The sequence below is a fragment of the Chelonoidis abingdonii genome, chromosome 7 (genome assembly GCF_003597395.2).
Source record: "Chelonoidis abingdonii isolate Lonesome George chromosome 7, CheloAbing_2.0, whole genome shotgun sequence".
Taxonomy (NCBI): Eukaryota; Metazoa; Chordata; order Testudines; family Testudinidae; genus Chelonoidis; species Chelonoidis abingdonii.
Window position 1 is genome coordinate 37,693,598 of NC_133775.1, and position 22,592 is coordinate 37,716,189.

General features: G+C 37.9%; 1 protein-coding gene and 1 pseudogene across 3 annotated transcripts in view; one reads left to right on the plus strand and one right to left on the minus strand.

The window, feature by feature from the left end:
• DPYD (dihydropyrimidine dehydrogenase) overlaps window positions 1-22,592 on the minus strand; it is a 594,472-nt gene that overhangs the window by 476,246 nt on the left and 95,634 nt on the right. For all 3 annotated transcript variants that reach the window (XM_075067810.1, XM_075067809.1, XM_075067811.1), the window contains one exon: window positions 16,077-16,159. In XM_075067810.1, coding sequence (XP_074923911.1) covers window positions 16,077-16,159 — 83 coding nt within the window. The remainder of the gene's footprint in view (window positions 1-16,076; window positions 16,160-22,592) is intronic.
• Window positions 9,895-11,121, plus strand: LOC142047140 (rabankyrin-5 pseudogene; annotated as a pseudogene).

Below are 22,592 nucleotides of genomic sequence, written 5' to 3' on the forward strand. Positions count from 1 at the left end.
GCTGTGTTAGCCAAAGCTGTAGCAGGCTCATCAACCTCTGTATATGAGTCACCACCATTAGAGTACAGAACACTGCGTGTGTTTGCGGGGGGTATGTATATAGCAGATTCACTGTCAAACTATCTGTGACAGTGTGAACTGTTACAGGGTGTGGCAGGAGGAACCACTTGATTCCAGTTGAACAATTCTTCCAGAGGATGCTGGGAGTCGGAGAGGTCAGGAGTCTATATAAGCCAGACACAGTCATCTCAGAAAATGAGGAGCAGCAGCAGTGGCAACACGCAAGAAAACTGCAGGCTGAAGGAATACCAATGGGAAAAGCAGATCCAGAGAGGGGCAGGAGAAGCGGCAATCACCCTAAGAAAAAGGAACGGAGTTCAGGAAGAGTTGGGCTGGAGCCTGTCCCCCCTAGTGAATTGTGAACTTGCCCCAGAGGTAAAGGAACTTATGGGGAAAAGACTGTGTGAATAGACGATGATACACAAAATACTGATGCATCCTTTTAATAAGTTCTCTTACAGTCTCTCTGGCATCCTTTACCTCCCCCAGCCTTTCTTTCTGTGGTGATCAGGTCACCCTGGCTCACCAGGCAATGGCTTGGGTCACATTTGGAGCTGTGGGATTTGGGACTTTGTCAGAGAAGCAAGTCACCTCCACGATTGTCTGCCAAACTCCCTGGGGCTGGTGAGAATCTATTGATTCACACTGTTCACACCTCCGAAACATGAAATCAGATTGTAAAACCTAAAAAGCCACAAGTAAGTTGTGTGGGGAAGGAAATACACATTTGAAAAGCAACTGTGAACTCTACAAATGTAGCACAAATGTTTTCAAAAGAAATGGGCTGTGTAACTAAAGGAGCTAAAATCCTGCAGTCCATATTGCATGGAATTGCTTGAGTTCTCTAGATCACTGATTCCTGGCCATTAATTGCATCCGAAAGTAAATCTAAAGAAATACTTAAAGTGCCTAACTTCATTTTAGAAAATAATAAAGGGAGATAGATGGAGGGCTCTCAACTTGCTTTAGTGTGTTTTTTTCTACTCTAACAATTTGCATATCTAACAATCTTGCTACTGAAAGTATGACACTGCACCAATGTATGTCTTCTTTGGAGTCTTTGTGATAAGCCATCTGCCACAGTGGTTTTCAAAACTTTCTTTCGCTACCAAAGTCAGATATGGTCCCCTATGGTACACTAAAACAAAAACAAAAAAAACATTTGACTCTTATCCAATACGGTTTTTCACTTAAATCAACGCTAATGGGCTCAAAAAGCAGAAAAAGATTCTCTCCCTCACCTTCACAAATTGCAAGACAAGTTCTTCTCTCTCCACTCCAAGATATTGGTATTAATGACACATGCACAAAATCCTGAAGAGTTTACTCTGTCATTATAATAGGCACAACCACAGGAAATGAGAAGAACACATCCTCCCCCATCCTGTTTTTGCCATCTTCAGCTTGAGTGCAGGTGTTATGCATATTTACTCCTAGTCACCATGCCTCATTTTTAAAAAAGTATATATGTGATACAAGGGCCACTGAAGATTTAAAAAATAAGATTTAGATCATGCCTCTAAGAGCCATGAATGGAAATTAATAAAGCATTTAATAGATTTCCATGATATAGCTTCTCAGACCTAAAGAAACTTACTTAATACAGGCTGAAAACTGAAGTTCTGTTCTTGTTAAACTGTTTTCAGTTCCTTCAACATAATACAGAGTTTATATAGAAATATGGTGTTTGATTGTGCTTTCAGCAAAAATAAAAGCATTGGTGCTTCTAATATTCATAAAAAATTCTAAGCCTACATAGCCCCATATCTTGGATTCCACCTAAAACACACAGTATTAATTACATTCACAGATATATATAAAATGCTGTCACAAGCTGGCTTTTACAGGAATTTGTCAGATCCTGAAAGATGTCCAGTGAGCTAAGCTGATTTTTTCTTGAGAACTTTGAAGAGACCTTAGTAAACATTTCTACAATTTGCCAAAGCTGTCACACTTCCACCTGTCAACAGCACAAGCATTACATTTCATTACTGATTACAACAACATCAATATGCAGTGTTGTTGTAGCCGTATCAGTCCCAGGATATCAGGACAAGGTGGGGGAGGTAATATATTTTATTGGAGAAACTTCTGCTGGTGTGAGAGACAAGCTTTTGAACTACACAGTTTGTCTTTTTCACCAAGCGAAGTTGGTCTAATAAATGATATTACCTCGCCCGTCTTGTCTCAATAATATCAATGACATAATATACAAAATATAATCCAGTTTTTCCTGTAAATCACAACAGTGATGAAGAAATTGCTTTTCTTATTAGAAATCTTACTAGGTCTTCCTGAAATAGTTTATATGAAACATCTTTTAAACAAGCAAAATATTACCGTACATAACCACATGATTGGTAATGATAATATGGGATTTAAATGTACATTTTTAAACAATTGAATATTTTTAAATTAATAAAACTTAGTATTTAGATTATGCTTTCCTCCTAGGTGCTTTTATTCCTTAGTTACTCTATACAAAGCAATTATAAGTCTGGATTGCAAAGCAAGATGCACTTCACTGTGATTTTCTACAGAACTCAATAGAAATTTATAACCACGAGTCCTGATCATGTACTGTACATCACCTTAGGTCAGTTAAAATTACAGAACTTCAGTTTATTCTAGACAGGTGATTGAAGGAATGTTCAAGGGAAATCACACTCTCTCTAAACTCCCCTGATCCCCCTCACTGTGGTATTCCCTAAGGAGTCAGGCTTATTCTCCAATTTACCTCACCAGCTCAAAGTAAATTAAAATTCCCAAATGAAAAATTAGAAATTATATAGTATATCTTGGACAACATGGGCACAACAGCATATAAACCTATATAAGCTTCTAAGACCATATAAACTTGGAAAAACAATTCAACATCAAAATTTCCTGTCAAGGTATTATAAAGTAGAGTACTTTGTTGAAGATCAATCTCACAATCAAGCTCAAAACAAGACAGTTTATGGTTTCTTGATTTATATTTTAATTATATATAAGGCAGTGCAATCACTTTCTAAAGCACTGGAGATAAACATTGTGGGAATATAATGACAAGAAATTCACTGTGACTTATACTACAACTAGAACCATGTGCTCCCCATATTTCAAATCTGTGCTGATTGTTTTTTGAAATTGCAAATCAAATATTAAGTACTCTAATTTATTCTTATAATAACTAGCAGTTTAAGCGGTATATAAAGATGCAACACAAGGTCTAATATCTATTGAAGACTGCAGATTACTAGAAATCAAACAATGTAATGCTACGGGGTCCACTCTATGTTCTAGAATGCTTTTAGCAAATGTACAGTGTCATAACCTGATCCAGCTCTGGTTTCAGGACAGAGACACACCATTGTGTTGTGATATGCTCCAACCTCTGAATTGGTTGTGTTTGGACAGTGACTGGTCACTGTTCCTAGTTGTGGGTCTCTCAGGTGCACTCCCAGATGCAAACCCCCATGTCTGACACCCTTCTTGAGCAGTTGTATCCTGCAGTCTAGCCACCTAGACCCTGGAACCAGTGCCTCAGCCCTCCCGAACCACTAGTAGCTAAGGGCTGGCCTACACTATGGGGGAGGAAATCGATCTAAGATATGCAACTTCAGCTACACTACAGCATAGCTGAAGTCGAAGTATCTTAGTTCGATTTACCTGGCCATCCTCACTGCAGCGAGTCGACTGCCGCGGCTCCCCCATCAACGCTACTTACTCCTCCTGCCGAGGTGGAGTATGGGCGTCAATTCACGGATCAATTTATCGCATCTAGACGAGATGCGATAAATCAATCCCCGATAGATCAATTACTACCCGCCGGATCAGCGGGTAGTATAGACGTACCCTTAGACATGCTCTCCTAGAGTCCATTTGGCTGTGGGAGATCTGGTTTTATAGTTAAACATGGGAAAAAAGCAACAAACAAAGAAATTTCAGCAAAGAAATCAGCAAAGAAATTTCATAGCCACCAAGACTTTACTATTAAAGCACATGAAACTTAAAAAAGCACATGAAAGTTATAGAAAACAACCCACAGTCCTGAACACAATCCCCTGGACCAGTGCCGGAACAAGGTGAGGGGAGTGAGACACTTGATTCAGGGCGTAGAAAGCAGCAGAGGAAAAAAAAAAAGCCGCGATCAGCGGTGCTTAGGTGGCAGCTCTACTGCTGCCACTTCATTCATTCTTCGGAGCACAGAAAATGGCAGAGAATTCCAGACCAGGGGGAGCCCCAGATTTGTCTGCAGTGAGGAGAGGGGACAATAAAAGAGAGGGGGAATTTCTGATTGCTGGGGAAGTCTGTGGGGATGAAGGGGGTTGCAATCAGTGTGAGAAGGGAAAGGACGGAGGAAGGTCATGGGGGTGGGGAAGTGAGGGAGGTCTGTCTGTGGAGTCGGAGAGAAATGTGGCTTCAGGTTTCAGTGAGATCATTTCAGAATAAGAGCTCTGGTATCCCAGCCGGAGGGGAGGAAAGGGGTAGAGAAAGGTGGAGTCATTGCTTGACTGAACTCCAGATGGAAGGGGGAACCTGGGCCTGAATGGAAAGTAAATCTCCTTCAGTGCCAGGGTCAGGACTGTGCAGCAGCTGGTGCAGAAAGGGGCCTAGGGCTTCCCTTGCGTGAGTGATCCCGTGGCTACCTTCACCTTGTGGGCTCTCTTCAGATTGGAGGTGGGAAGATAGGGCAGAGGCCAGACCTCTCATGGTAAGAAGGAAGTTAGGGTTCCATGGTCAGCACATCTCTGCCCCATTCACCAGAAGAAGAATAATCCGGCCCTGCAAACCTGAACTCCCAGCATTCTCAGGACACATGCTGATCACTAGGGGCCCACTGCTGATATCCAGCACCTCCCTCCTCTCTTAACTTGTGAGTCCCTCTCTGGATTGGAACTGGACTGGAACCAAAGACAATCTTGGAAGCAACATTACCAGCCCAAGCAGTCAAAAATCATGAGTTAGACCCCCAAAATCACAGGCTTTACCACAGCCGCTTCATTCATTCTTCGGGGTGCAGAAAGCGGCGGAGGAAAAAAAGCCGTGATCGGCGGCACTTTGGGACCCACCGATGAATTGCCGCAGAAGAGCTGGCCCTGGGGAAGGGCACAATTTTATATTCTTACCTCAGGCGCAAAAATACCTAGTTATGGCTCTGTCCTGCTCTGATCTCATCCTGAGTGTCCTGGTCAGTATCCTTAGGCAAGGCAGTCTCTCCTGTCTTTACTCTCTAGCAAATTCTCCTTTCCAGGAATGATGGAATGGCCTCCTTGCTTAAAAATATGGCCACATTTTACAACAGTCTGTCCCGTTTCTGACCCAGCACCTTACTTCCCCCATTGATTTGTGTCAGTGGTCCAAGGGTTTGCATTGGTTATTGACAGCAATCAAAGTATCAGAGTGGTAGCTGTGTTAGTCTGTATTAGCAAAAACAATGAGGAGTCCTTGTGGAACCTTAGAGAATAACAAATGTATTTAGACATAAAAATATGGAACACTTCATGAATTTGTGTGTTATTCAGAGTTGGCCCTCATGGTAGAAAACCTATTGTTCAAGTAGGGAAGAGTCATTCAGCGTTGATGGCTGTTTCATTGTTTAGCCCTCTTTGAGGTGTCCCACAATCTTGCATGAATACACAATGTCTAGAATAGACTGACCTTGTAAAGATTAGACTGATTTTCAGCACCAGATATCCCAACTCAACATCAAGGTTACACTACACAGAGAAGGTTACAATCACAAACTGGGGTTCTCAAAACAACATGAAGTTCACACTTTGACCCAGACAACTTAACCCCTATCTGTCAGACACAGTATAGATTTTCCTCCTTATTTTGTAATACACTTAGGTATAGTACAACCAAAAGTTGCAAAGTGCTTCAAATGTTCTCTAGCTATTCCTATACTGAGCATATAAAATACCATACAAAATATAATTGGCTACGCAGACATGTTCAGCACCATCCATACATTGCCACATTATTAATTACTATGAGTAAAAGTTTTGTAAAATGATCCTCATCATGTGATGTCTATAAACATTGGAAATTCTAAGGAAAGTATGACCTCTTATCTTAAGTATATTCTGTTTCTTCCTGGAAATTAACTATCAGAAATGTACAGTGAGTAACATTTAGAACTTGAGAACATTTCAATACAGCTGAAAACAAAAACATAGCATGATCTCCAAATGATCGATTTCCTTTACCAAGGACAAGATTTTAAAAGTCACCCGTGATTTCTGGGTGCTTAATTTGAACCTTTTAAAGGGCCCTGAATTTTTTCTTCTTGAATGGCTATAATCATATATGGGGGTGGAGTATAGTTACACTTAGAAGGAAAGAGGAAACAAAGCAACTTTCAGTACATCCATAGGAAGTACTACTTATCTCTCCCAAGTCAAGAAATGTCCCAAGCAGCATTTGAACAACAGATACAATTATAAACAATGTGCATGGATAAAAATGGATGGATTAAGGTGGATGAAAACCATGATAAATATCATGTTAGCAAGTAATTGTTCATTGTCATATACCATTCCTGTTGGAGAAATTAAGACTAAACACTGGCAAAATATCAGGGAAGGATGAGAATGTTTGTCTTGGGAATTTTTATTGATTCAGATCTTGTAGAAACACCTAAAAGGAAATCCATCACCTGCTGGAGAAGGCAAGACCAAGACCCTTTAGAGTAACTTCACTTTGCAAATGTATCCCAGATTTTAGACTACATTAAGAGGAAATTAACTATTACTAGCCCCTGGACAAACAGGTGTCAAGACAACAGCAAGAACAGAATCAGTCACTGTTGATTCTGGTCCTAGCAAAGTGAGATAGTAGAGAGGTGTAGTCTCATATCCACATTCTTCTTATAAGAGAATAAGGGACATATGTGTCAAAAATGCATTACACAATTAATTCCACTCCACCCTGTCCAATTTTCCTCCTCCAGCTCTTACAGATGGGGGTGAAAATATATCTGTCCTCTCTTGCTCAGGAATGTATATAATTCAAATTTGAATATCTTTGTACGGAACTGCAGAAAGGTCTAAAGTCGTTAATAAGGAGGGATTTAGTGACATCTACACCAAGTATCCAAAAATTAATGGTTTTATTCTCTGCTCATAAACTTGTAAATCATACTCGGCCAATCTCCCCAAGAAACAACCTACTCATATAAGGATACCATTCACAAAAATAGGAGATAGAGTCATCTAGAATTAGGATACATACATTTATGTCCACTTAACCATTCTTGATACCCCACTGCTTGCTGACATAACTCATTTTGTCCTTGTTGGTAGGTAAACAAACACATGCAGACCACCAGAGAGATCTCAAGGGATACTGATAGAGGCACTGTTTGACTAATGTTCTCTACTTTTAGACAGAGAAAATTTACATGAAGTGTAATGCCCAACTGAATACTACTTATGTAGTACCCAAAAATTTGTTACAACCTTTTACGATATATAATAATTCAGGCTTCTGCCACTAAGTGTTTATACTAAAAATAGTAACATACGCTTAGAGGGAATGAAAGGAAGTAACACAGGACCTTCTGTCATTTCCCATTCCCCTGCCAAAAAAATTTCCTTCTGAATTTTACCTTTGGCTCTATTATAGATTCTTGCCCCCAAGCCTTCGTTTACTACTTTTCTTTTAACTTTAGCCTGATTGAGAACGAAAACTAAAGTTATTTCTCAAAAAAAAACAATTTACATTTCTAATAATAATCACCCTCAGGACTGCTCTAACTTGTACACTTGAAGGCATACCAGCACTCCCCGCCCTCCCCAGCTCATACTCCTCCACATGCCACCTGTGACAAGGCTGCAGGGGACAGCATAAAGTAAACAGGAATTTTGATGCAGCACTTAAGTTTCTTGCACGTATCTTTTGCTCATCCAGCAAATAGCAGAAAGAAGCTTTACAGAAGACCAGGATGTGTCTCTTCTATTGTGGATCTATGTTAAGATCAAATTGAGTCCTATTTAGCATAAGTTTAATATTCTTATACAGAGACATTATACATAGATTTCAGTGCTATTTTTTCTGACAAGTTACTATATAAAATACCAAACAAGATGAGAGTACTACATATTCAAAATATCTAAACCACCAGTTTTTCCACTTGCAAAACATGGATTCAAAAATTCATTTCCTTTAATGGTTTACTGAAGCTTTGCAATTACATTAAAATATGATAGTATATCCACAATGGTGTATTTATTAACAATACTAACAAAACATTATAATCATACCAGCACTTCAATTATGTGTACTTAAAATTAAACCAAATTCTCACCATACCAATCATTATACCCTGAATAATGTTCACTATTTGCATCTCGTTATCTACTTCATGATCTAGGTGTAAAGTAATATGCAAATTGGAACTAGGAGCATTCCTTAGGCTTTAGTATTACAGATATTCTCTGATTTAAAAAATATTTTGCGCATGTTTAAAATTACATATAATATCTTATATAATTATATGTACACACAATCCTCAGAAATGTGGTTTTCATTTCATTCTTAAATATATTTAAATTCAGATTTTAAATATACTTAAATTTTAAGTCTGTAGGGTTGCAGAAGCTAAACTAAACCAAAGCATACCAACTTGGTCATCACCCGGACAAACAAGTGACACGCTCGCTGCTTGGAAACTGGGGGTATGAAAGTGTGAAATCAGAACAAATACACACCATAATGCACAGAACAGGGAATTATATGATGAATTGGAAGGATAAGACATTTTTTGGAACATGAAATATAAGAGCTCTATACCAGACTGGTGCACTTGCAGTACTGATGCATGAATAGAAAAGATATGAGTGCACTATAATCTGTTTATGTGAAATGAGACGGGAAGGCACAGGAGAATTCTACCATGATGAACGCAAGCTACTGACCCTGGGAAAAGAAGACAGTGGATGCCAGGACAGAGTGACATTAGTGCTAAATCCGAAGGCAAACCAGGCTCTGATGCCTTTTAACTCACTATCTCCTCATACATTGAAGATGGGATTTAGACTCATGCCTGGTGCAGTCACAATAGTACAAGTATATGCTTTGATCTCAGCAGCTCCCAAGAAATTTTATAACCATCTACAGAAAACAACACAAGCAAGACTAGAAAGCAACAAAGAGTCCTGTGGCACCTTATAGACTAACAGATGCATTGGAGCATAAGGTTTCGTGGGCGAATACCCACTTCGGCAGACTAGAAATGTTACTGGTGATGGGAAATTTTACTGCAAAAGTGTGATCAAACTGGAATTTTTAGGCTGCAGCAAAAGGTACATTTGGACTTAGTTAACAAAAAAAAAAGAGGAAAAGGGCTACTAAATTTCTGCCTCTGTAACAACCTGATGCTAATGAATATACTATTGCAACAAAGAAAGTGGACTTGGATATCACTTGATCAGCAAACGAACATCATGACAGACTTCATACTTGTGAATCACAGATGGAAATTAAGTATGTTGTTGTGCAGATCATTTGCAGCTAACAGTGGATCTTAAATTAGTCCTAGCATCGATGAGGTTGAGCATGAGAAAAATCAAAAAGTGTCAAGAATTAATATCTTTGACATGGACAAAAACACCACATCTCTGGTGAAAGAAAAAAATGAATGTTGACGAGACATGGAACAGTGTAAAAAACAGGATTACGATGACAGCAGTTGAACTAGTGCTTTTCTACAAGGACAAAAAGAAGAAACCAGGCTGACTCTAGTAAGAGATGCAGAGTCCCAGCCAGGGTTGGAAGGGGTGGACTCAAGTCTTCTGCTCTTGTGATGGGGGATGATTCTTGTGAGAGGAACTGGTGATTGGACCCAAGATGGTGGAAGAGGAGATGGTAAAGGTGGAAGAGCACCTAATGCTTTTCTGCCAGGAATAAATATAGCTGCAGAAGAAACTAGCTGATACAGAGAAGAGATGTAATCTGTTAGCTGCAGAGTGTAACAAAAAGAATGCCAGTGACGACTCCATCAGTTGACTTCTCACCATTGTAGCTGAACTCTATGAGCAGGAGCAATATATAGTGATCTGAAGATAAAGGCTGGGGACAAATTATCAGTGCTCACAGCCCACAGTGAGACTTAGAGTCTAGCCAACCTAGTGTCAACTGAAGAGTTGGATCTGTCAGACACTGACCCCGAGGTGACCATAGCAATGCTGTACTGGATCTACACAGATGAGCTAGAGATGAGATAAGATGATGTATTCTTGACAAAACTCATGAAATTAGCTAATCCATTTCAACTACAGCTCCTCAGGGAAAGGTGTGAAAAAGGAGTCACATCAGCAGTAAACATCAGGAACTGCATTTGTTTCTATCAGATTGCAGAGGTGCTGAATACTAGCACTTTAATGATCTACTGTGCTGAAATAATTGCTAGTTACTGGGATGACTTGTGGAAAGAAGATTTCAGCTGTATGAGTGCTTAGCAATTGTACAAAATGTTCAAATCCAAGACTGAATATCCTTTGCATAAAGCTATTAAAGTGAAGAGGAAAACACAGTTTTTCTGTATCTTCCTGAAGTAAATTCACAGCTGTCTGGGAAGCTCAATGAACTGGACCACACTGGAGACCTTCCTTTATATCTGTCCCTCTCTCTCAAAGATTGGGAAGTATTGCAACCACACTGGTCAGTTACAAAAATGATGCGGATATGGTGAACAAGAAAGGCTGGAGTCTGTTACACAAAGCCATCCAAAGAGGACATAAGTTTGCTGCCAATTTTCTCATTAAAAATAGTGCCCATGTGAATGTTGCTACATTGGGAAAACAGGAGACTGCTCTGCACCTTGTGGCATCATGCAGTTCCAAGAAGCACTTGCCGTCTGTGATGTCAGAGATGACACAAATTACAGAGTCCCTCTTACAGGCTGGAGCCAATCCAAACATGCAAGACTGCAAAGGAAGGGCCCCATTACATGCATCAACTGTTGTTAGGAATGATTCTCTATTCAGTCAGTTTCTCCAGTGCAAACAACTAGACTTAGAACTGAAGAAGGCTTGCAAGTCAGCATGTCACAATGTCTGTCCTGTCTCAGTGTAGGTACCAAAGAGATCAAATCAAAAGTGACGAGTGACAGAAACAACTGAACAAGCAAACAATGTAAAGGAAGAGGAAGACTATGTGAAGAAAAATGCAACATGGGGGTTTTATCGCAAGACAAGTGGGGCATATGAGTTGAAGATGTTGGCAGTGAAAAACAGGGGCAAATAACTGAGGATGAACAAACAAAGAACAAGTGATTGAAAAACATTTTGAAGAGCTGTACGATGTGCAGAACACACTAAATAAACAATTCTGGAAAAGCTTCCCCGTACAAATGTGGGAGAACAGATACCAGAATTCTAAGTAGTAAAGATCTCGACAGAAAGTTTTAGAAAGAAAAAGGGAAGTGACAACATAACTGCAGAGCTGCCGGAAACACACAGTAAAGGTGATCCACAAGGTATTTAACAAGATTTACAAACAAGAGCAACCACTGAGCAAATGGGGGAAAGTGATAATAGTACCGATCCATAAAAAAGGAAATAAGAAAAACTACAGATGAATCAGCTTATTGAGTATGCCAAAAAAAGCATTCACCAAGATGTTCCAGAGGAGAATGATGAGGTACATGGAAGTGGTGCTTGCAGAGGAACAGGCTTGAGTCAGAATTGAAATACAATACATCAGTTATTTGTGATAAGACAGATATTGGAGAAGTACATGGAACACAACTAAACCTGTTACTACTTCACAGATTTCAAACAGGCTTTTAATAGCATTTGGCAGAAAAGGGTTTTGGCAACCTCCATAAAGTGTGGCAACCTGGAGAAATTGACAAAGCTGTTAGAAAACATCTACAGCAAGTTGATGAGGGTGGTGAGAGTACTCAAGAAGCTAAAAGAATGTTTCACAATGACCACTGAAGACAAGGATGCATGTTATTGCCGGATTTGTTCAACTTGGTATTGGAAGCCATAATGGCTGTAGCACTGATAGATGAAACAGGACGAGTCATGTTATGTGGGCGGAGAGTGGATAAACTTAGATTCACAGATGATACTGAGCTCACAGCATCGACTAAGGAGGATTTATGGAGAATAACTGACAAAGTAGATCAGGAAAGTGGAAAATCTGGAATGAAGATCACTACAGAAAGGACAATAATTATGGCAACTGGAAGATAAGAGGAAGTAGTAAAGATCCAACTTGGAGAAAAAGAACTAGAACAAGTGGAAACATTTGGAGGAAAAGAATGGGAATTGTTAAGATGACATAAAAGAACTACTGGACTTGCTGGTAATGCATCTGGAAAACTATGCAAGGTCTGGAAGGCTAAAGACATTTCAATAAAATTGAAAATCAGCATATCTGAGACAATTGTCATACTGCTGCTCATACAGGTCGGAATGTTGGAATATGAAGAAAGCTGATGAACAAACTATATTGACTGCAAAATGAAGTGGCTGAGAGAAATACTGAGTTTCAAGAAAGCAAAACATAAAAAATTAAATGAGAAGATAGCAGTAACAGACAATCCAAAACAGACGATTGTGATAGCTTGGATTTGTGTCTAGAATGGACCTGGAAAAGATATCATACATGACAATACATACCAAAGTGCAAGGACCTAGGAGACAGGAAGATCAATGATGCATTGGATTGACATGGTGGAGAATGACATAGAATAAAAAGGTTTAAGGATTAACTACACCACAAAGCTGGTACAAGACAGAAAGAGGAGACACACTTCATTCAGCCCCATCATCTCTGCTGAGCTGATGGACAGGAATCAAAGAGAAGACAGAAGACCTTTTTATACAGAAGTACAGTGATATTCATATTCTAGAAGCATGTTTAAACCTATGTTAAACTGAGTGTTTTTTCCCCCACAAAAGAAAGATAAAATGAGAGGTCTTGTTCCAAACTGGGTCACTAGAGAGAAATGTTCATTTGTGGCTCTTATCTGATAGAGCAGCAGTGACACTCTGGCAAATCAGAATAAATTTGAGCACATTTCCCACTAAACTTAGGGCTCATCTGAGATCTACCTAACTATCTGACTAGGTTTACAATTGGTTGGTTTTACCATGGCTACACAGTTTGAGTCTCTCTGTGTAACTCCTCCCTACACACTTCTCACAAACATGCAATCACACATGTATTTGAGGATCTGAGTTCTATCGTCCATTCAACGTCCACTCAGAAATATACAATAGCTATGCCAGAATATATCTTTGTTCTATTGACATCTAAGGACTTTAAAATCAGGCTCTGAGAGGAGTCTTTCCACTGATCTGACCCTCAAAGATGTATTAGTATAGAATCATAGGACTGGAAGGGACCTCGAGAGGTCATCTAGCCCAGTCCCCTGCACTCATGGCAGGGCTAAATATTATCTATACTATTCCTAATAGGTGTTTGTCTAACCTGCTCTTAAAATCTCCAATGATGGAGATTCCCAACCTCCTTAGGCAATTTATTCCAGTGCTTAACCACCCTGACAATTAGGAATGTCCAACCTAAACCACCCTTGCTGCGATTTAAGCCCTTTGCTTCTTGTCCTATCCTCAGAGGTTAAGAAGAACAATTTTTCTCCCTCCTCCTTGTAACAACTTTTTATGTACTTAGAAGCATAATTATACATGACTAATTTGCTCATGGAGTTTGATCCTGTACCACTGATGTCAATAGAAGCTTTGCCATTGGCTTCACTTGGAGTATGATCAGGCAAGATACTCAATTACCCCAAAACAGGGGTGGTTCTCAAAACCATGAGAGGTTTTAGCCCCATGGAGCAAGTTATTTGGATACTCCCATTAAAAACAACATGCTACTGTGCCACATTTCCAGGCACAAGATTTTTTCCTCCAAAGTACTTGCTGGAATAAACGGTGTGCATGAGTACTGTCAATACAGAACTCTTTCCTTGTCATTTTACACAATTCTCAGGTTTATCGAAGATCCAAAACAAAAAATTAAGCATTCAGGATCACACTTCTAAAAACTGTGATGCTCTAGAACAATTAATGTTCATCCATATATACAGTTTATTCACTTGTGCAAACAGATATGAAGACTTACCTCTGTGTTATATGAAGTTATTAAAAGTATAATCAAGTGAAACTTGCTAATACAAGTTAGAAGTGTTTTATTTAACTCATTAACACAAGAAAATTCAACTGAATGAAAGCTGCTTATCAGATGAAAAAAAGAGGATTGCAATATTATATGATGTGTGTCACACCTCTCAGTGGAACAAAAGACATTTCCAGTCTGGTTTGTCCACTAAGAGATGAGATAGCTGAAAAGGAAGTTTGTGACAAGTCTTAAATCACTTTGGTGCTTCTAAGCGAACCCAGCATATAAAACAATATACACCTCCAAAACAGCCCCTTGTATCAGGTATACAACCTTTGAAATTCTGTCATTCCACTGGCCATAGAATTTTGACCACCAGAGAAAGCATGTAGCAAAATCTAACAGTGAACTATGGTGAGCCACATGGCACAAAATGCTGCCACTGTAACTGTGAAATGTTGTAACACAGACTGTTAGAAACAGACCGTCTTCTTGAAATCTAGTCTGTTTAAAAGAAAGTGTTTAAAAGCAGTTTCACATGCCACATCTGCCCCCAAATCACTCTTCTATGTTTACTGTTGTTTTCTCTCTCCTGTTGCAGTGTGGAAGACCCACACAGAGGAAACAGACTGGCTATACAGAAGCAAGACCAAACATTACTACACACAGACTGCTCTCAAATGCATGAAATAAAGAAAATGAAAACCAAAAATAATTTATCTAATCTTTCAACTTCAATTGTTATGTGAACAATAGTAAGTGAAAATATTCAGATAGAAGTGGATTTGTTGTTCAAGTAATAAGAGCTTTCAAAACAGCCAGGATTGCATTTCATGTGTGAACACTCTTGTGAACAGTTATTTACACTGTTGTTCATGGGAAGCAAGAGCACTGTGAACAAGCCTGTAGATAAAAACCTGCTCATCTGAATATCTGTAAATTTAAAGGGATTATGAATACTAACTAAATGAATTGGTGGCATGTGTTTGCAAGAAGACTCAGACTTGTTGTTGTTGCCTAATCTTAAAATTACACTTTTTGATACCAAAGAGAAGTTAAATAAAGTGGGGTCTGCACTGCTACACATTTTTGCCCCTGTTAAGATTTTCGTTTTACTGCCCCTGCTTTTAGGGTCTTTTATTGGCACATAACTTCCATCATCCTTTTTACATCACCTCTGAAATTGGCCAAATTAGTTTTCAAAGAATAAAAGATACTTCAGAAACCATGGACCTGCCACCTTTAGTCACATCTTGCTTTGGACCCAGTATAAATGACTTTAACTGGACTACTCCTGGAGCAAGGCACTACCCAACATGAGTAATGATGGCAGAATTAGATCCATTTATTGAGCAATTCTAATTTATTTTTAAAAGTTTTAAGCATAATGCTGGATATTGAATGTATAAAATAAAGGGAGCTATAGTATAAAGTATTGTGTTAAAAAGATTATTCTTAATTTGCAAGATGGAAACCATTGATTTTTTTTTTATAAAATAAAGTAATGTAACCCTGTTAAAGTCTAATAGAAAAAGAAAGTGCATGGGCCACTATATATAGAAAGTTAAATACAAATTAGGAGCAAATACTAGCTCATTCAAAACACCACTGTACAATTTCTTTAACACTTACACAATTTAGATGAACAATATTTTCATTCATTCACACAGTTCAGTATAAATATAAAACAAGGTACCCCTTAAGCATTTTAAGTAACAAATTAAACATTTATGTTTTTTACTGTGCAGTGAGGCTTAACATTTATGCAGCTTCAAAACCAAAGTACAGCCTCAAGGGACGCCTCTCCACTGACAAATTAATACCTTAGAGAATAGAGCTGAATGGTGGCAATGAACTCATTTGTTCCCCCAATAATGAAGAATGACTCTTTCTTTACCACATCTGTGACTGTTGCTATGGTGACCCAGACTTACCTCATTGCTTCTCGAAGTGCCCCACGTTCACTAAGAGTCGTATGCTTGATGTCATCAAAATTATTTTCTAGCGTCTCACAGTTCTGCAATAAATGGAAAAATCCACATTAGATTCTTAAGCAGCATTCTAGCATCATAAATTATATTCACTATAGTGCAAACATAACTGATTTATATTGTTTATATATTCACACAAATTATGCATTCTGTTTTAATTGCACAGAAGTCATTAAAAGCGACACTGTGAAATCAGCAACAAAGTAAGAACAAAAGCTTATGATATAGTTGTCATGGAAATCCTTTTATCAGTGTTCTATAGTGTGGTATATAGAATTTTCTTTTATATCAATTTTTTTGAAGGAATAATAGTTGTGTTCTTTTGCAGTAAAAAATGCTACAAAACTAATGTTATATCTAACAGGCAAACTTACAAATGTGGCAAAGTAGAAATACAATATGCTGAATTTAGACATCATAAGCTATACATTAAATTCTGTACAAATGAAACATTCCATATTACATGAAAAGACTAATCAACCTAAATTCTATGAGTTTCAAAATGTTGTGGCAAACTTTAAGATAATCTGTTTATAAAGATATCATAACAGCTGATTAAGTTTTTTCCAAACTGAAGCAGCAAAGGCTCTAATATTTCCAAATGAAAAGACTGTAGTATTTCCATTTCATTAAAATGAAATTAGCAATTTTGTGAGAATAAATTTTTTTAAAAAAAATTATACCAAAATAGGCTTCTCCTCATGTAATCTCTAATTCTTAGCAAACATATAGCAAGCGCCACTATTCAGAGTACTGCTCTTTTTTCCTCTACAAAATCCTATTGGAATAATAGGCCTGATTCTCTATTGCTATGTACCTTCTGAAGTCATTTTTAACTTTGCAAAGTGGGTACCTTTTGGGAGACATAATACTGAGTTTTAGAGAAATACAACACAAATATTATTACTATTATTCAATTACTATTTTAATTCCACACTTATAATTAATAAAGTAACAATGTTTATCAGAATCAAAATTCAGCTACACAAAACAATTCACATTTTGAATTTAATTATTTACATTTTATTCTTATTTTACATGTAGTTTATCATTGCTTATAATACATAGATGAATTTTACAGTGCACATCTTCAAAGATAAAAAAGGACAAATGGAACATATGACTGTAATATACTCTTCTCTTCTGTCAACACATTTTACATTTTCATAATCATATCCAATCTATGTCTATCACAATTATATACATCTTGCATGAAAGAAAAAATACTATTCAGTCTTCTGTATGTAACTTTATTAAAAAGGTCTTATCAGCTTGTCGAGCTAATATCAAAATTAGTCTTTTATTTTGAACTAATGCTACAGAAATTAATACATACTATTAAACATCTTACTGTACATGCAATAAAAAATTTCAAATCAGTAAAAATACTTTGAAATAAACGTACATGTATAAGGAACTTTCTCCACGTCATCTCTTTTTTAAAAATGCCATTTAAAAACCATTGCATAATACCATACTACCAAGATGGTCATTGGATTAAGTTTTTTCCTCACATGCAGTACAATCAATACTCCGTATGGTAAAATCCTTCTCACCACACTCACTTGGTCAATGAGAGTACTCAAGTCAGTACTCTCAGTTTAAATCAGTAAGGCAAGCAGAATTTAGCCCTACAAGAAAATATGTCTTTATTTAGATGTGTGTGCATTGTTCTGTGGGCTATAAACTCATGTACAGATAGGTCAATTCTATAAAATACATCTGAGAAATTCAATCTGGCAATGCCAGTATTTCACAGAAAGGTAAGGCTGAAGGAACCTCAAGAGGTCTTCTAGTCTGTCTCCCAGGGCTGTGGCAAGATTAAGAATACCCAGACTATCCCTGTCAGATATTCATGCAACCTGTACTTAAAAACCTCCAATGATGGTGATTCCATATAAGCACTCCTGATCCACCATAACCCACAAACAAAACTGTGTGAATAACTGATTTATTTTTGGGGGGGGTTGCACACTGAAACACACACACATTTTTCAGAAAACCAAGTAGAAAAAGCAATTTATTTTGGGTCAAATAAAACATTTATTTTGACCTGAACCAAAATGTTTTGTTCTGATTTTGACATTTATATTTATTTAAAAAAAAAAAAAACCTAAAGGAAATTTCAACACAAAAAGCTATTTCAAATCAAAGGATCTAAATACTATTTCAAAAATGACAAAACAAACTTTTCATTTTTTTAGAATTTTTTAAACTTTTTTTTGTTTGTTTTTAATTAAATATTTTTGCTATATGTACACAAATTCATGACATTTTTCGTGAGACCCATATCTGCATTATTTTCCAAGAAAAGTTTTGGGCAACACATTTTCTCCAGGTCTACTCAACACTAAATGCTTCCTCACAACCAAATTAAATTGTACCTTCTACTCCTCCAAAAAAACTGGGGTAAGAGATAGGATTTGGGGCATGCCAAACTCAACAGCCACAAGCTCTGTTGCTTAAAAGTGAACTTGAAAGATAAATTCAAGAGCACAGGGCCCTTCATTGAGAACACCTTACTTCTAGCCATAGTTGGACACCATCTAGGAACTGTGACCTTGAATGTCCCATCTGTTGTCAACTGTGGGTATAAAGTATGAGGAAAGAGACACAGGAAAATCATACAGGATTTTACAGAGCAAAACCAGTCCCCTTTCAATTGTACCTGTAAACAAACTGGAATACATTACCAGCAGTGTTCCAGAGATTCCAAGTGGAAAGCACTGCTAAGTACCACCAGAGTCTGCTCTAGCCATCTTTTCCTTACGGTCTGTGTAGAGCACATTACGTTTATTTAGTTGGAGAGTAACAAAGGTGGTAAATCCACATTCAAAGAAAAGTACGCAATCTTCTAGCCTAGCAACGGGCTAAAGAATAATCCCTCCTTTTGACCACTAATATCTGGACATCCAAGAGTAGCCCAGGAATCAACAAGGTACCCAATTTACAGACCTAGACCAATAAATGCAATCTCCTTTTTTTGAGACAGAAGATCTTACTCCTGTCATTACAGCTGCTTTCAACCAACATTACCTTTGTCTTTCCCAGTTTGAACTGCAGCCAATTAGCTCTCATCCAAGGCCCAATCTTGGCTAGACACTGGAAGAGCCATAAACTTCACCATGCAGAGCAGATGAACTAGAGATGCGTATGTAAACTAGGACAAGCATCCCATACTACTTAATTATCTCCCCCCCCCTTGGTTTTTCATACATGTGAGTGGACACAGCAGTACACCTCAGGAGTAAGCCCTAGGGCGAGCAAAGCAATCATCCAATCCTCAGAGAAAATAGAATGGAGCCACTCCATCCACAACTATCAAGATATTCAGGTGCACCTTTATGGTGTCTACAAGAATCAGCATGGACACTTGATTTCCTTAGCCATCTCTGAAAGGATATCACTGTCCCACAAGACCAGTACAGTCTTTTATTGTTATAATACATAAAGCCTTTCAGCACCCCTTGCAAACACATAAAAGCATAAGACCTTGTTGATCAGTCAAGCTGAGATATGACTTTCACCACCAGCTCTTTACAGCTTTTTAAAAATACCTTTTTCAGGGGAGAATAGCAATTGTGTATGGTTTGCAGCTGTATCATTCCTAATTAGTGGGATTCAGTAATCAAAGTAACTTTGTTCAAGGCCTTGAATTTTCTGGATATCCGTGAAGTACTCGGAAAAGGACACTCAACCCAAGGAATCTTATCCACTTGTATGTGGGGATCAGAAATGGAATCCTCGGTCTGCAATAGCTGGGGTGAAACTGCTGCAAGGCCAATACTGCAGTATATGGGCAGAAGTAGGAGCAGCAGGCTGTTGCTTCCTCACAAAAATGGAAAACGGAACACCTGCCCACTGGTCACTCGCTACCTTCAGGTTTTGGTTCCAATGATTCCAAAGATATAAGTAAACAAAAATTAAAGCCAGCTTTTGGCTGAGACCAAGCGTAAAAAGTTTCAGCCAACAAAAAAGGATTTTTCAAAAAGTTATGAACATATGAAAACAGGAAGTTCTAACATAAGTCTAATCATGCTCTTAACTACAGCACTGGCAAATGCCACAACTTTGACAAACCATGATCAGGATGAATTGTACATTCAGAAGTCTCAAAGCAAAAAAAATGATAAAGATCACTGTACTGTATATATCAATAAAGGTTAGATTAATATAACAAATATATTCCATAGGACAGTTGCATTTTTTGGTCCACAACAGTGCAAAGACTTAACTATAATGAGCAATTAAACTCCCAGGTGTTCAGGTTTCAGCAGCAATTATAGTAGAAAATGTAATCATAAGCAATGAAAAAAATTGTCTTTGGTGGCTTTCTGCCAAGTTTTTCCCCCATGGGTCTAGATAAAGTCTAAAAGTTTCATGTGTGATGGAATAATTTTATAGCATTTTATATCTTAGTTCTGTTAATATTCATATAATGCTATACGATATCAAATCAAACAACACCCTAAAGAGGTTTATGATAGCAAAGCAAACACAAGGAGACATGATTAAAGTCAAAATTAAATGAAACAAGGTCATCAGACATTGTGCTACTATTCATAAAACCAAAAGGAAATGGAAGCCTAAAATCTATTTTAAAAAAATTCTAACATAAGTCACTTCAAATAAAAGGTCAGGCTTCAGGTTCTGAAATGAACTGGAAGTGAGAGGTATAGGAAAGAAGTTCAGATACATATAAGTGATTTATTTAACAGATATTAGACCTGAACTAAAGCGTACTACTGTATCAAAATGGAAGAAAATTCCCAGAGACTCAAGACCCCATTTCCACCGGGAATAAATTGAATCTATTAAATTTCATCCTGTCTCTCTACAAAATAATATTACCACATTTAAATAAACCTATTATCACATATGAAAAAATACAACAGCTAACCATTTTATACTAATTCTTTATGACGATACAGGTTACTACAGAAAGACTAAATATAAGAACACTGAATACAAAGAGAATATTACAATAATAGCACTGAAAAAAATGTAACAGTCCTTCTCACCCTCCTCCAGACCCCACCCAAGAGCTGCCTATGGCTGCTGGAGGCAGGTAATTGTCCTGGTCTCAACCCAGAAAATCCCCATCCTTCAGATTCACTGAACATTGGCATCATCTGATGGCTTCCCCAAGCCACTAATAGAGCTTGAATCTATGCCACAGGGAACACAGGAAGGAGGCACATTATCAGAGCAAAGAAGAGCAAATTGATGGGGCACCTGTACAGTGAGGGATGAAGAGGAAGGATGGATTTGGGGAAAGAAGAGAGATGAATTAAAAAACAAACACTAACATGACCTGCACCTAACATAACCAGGAACATTTTGCTATCATTTGTCTATTGCAATTTGTCTGTTTTATCTATATAGATTGTAAGATCTTTTGGACAGTGACTGTGTCTTCCTGAACTATGTTTGCACCACACCTAGCACATTTTTAACTAATAAATAACAATAGCAACTCGAGATCTGGACACTAACTTCACAATGTGGGGCTCTGCCTCTAACAGGCTGAGCAAGGCCAAGGACTCCAAAATACCTTCAAACATGGAGGAAATTCAGAATTTCCCAAATCAGGCGCTTGACCGTTAATAAGGGTTGAACTAATGAGAAGGCTTACACCAGTTGTAAGAATTACCTATGTGTTAGGGTTGTGACAGAACTGAGACTTACTTTCAGAAATGTCCTTCTAACCTTTCAACAGCCTTATGCTTTTGTAAAGTGGTCTGTACTTCCTGGCTGTGCCCTGCCTTTTCTTTGGTTACTGTTACAAAAGTGATTTTTTATTCAAGCTCCTAGCTCAAAGCCAGATCCTGAAGTACCTCCTGGCTCTGAAACTCAGAGTATCTAACACACACTCGTGCTGCCTAGTGTCATCACACAGAGTCTCCCTAAGTCACAGCAGGCACTGTTACTACACTACATCATGGAGGGCTTAGGAGTCTGAGTTTTGACAAGATCATTATCCCATAACCCAAGCTAAACCATCTGTGAGCTACTACTGATCAAGGAACTGATCCCACTCCCACTGAAATCAATTGCAAATCTCTCATTGACTCAAATGAGGGCAGGATCATGCTCTAAGCCATTTTCTGATAGTTTAACTGTATCCTGAAATACTTTAAATAAGAATTTCAAAGATATCAGTATTACAGATAAGGTCTTACACACATTTCTAGGTAGTTGGGAAAAAAATCTTTTGATCTGACAATAGCTATAAGACCTATTCTAAAGCTGCCTGTATCACTGAAGTTGAGTAGATATCTTATCCTACTTGACACGCTGAAAAATCAAAAGGTTTTTTCTTTAAAGTACCCTCTACCTTTCAGTGGATAGTGTCTTTAGGTGGCAATACTGTTGTCCAGTAAGACTACTGAATTCATGAAGCTAAGAGGTACAACATTATTTTAAGAAATATTAACTACTTTGCTTAGGAAGATCAAG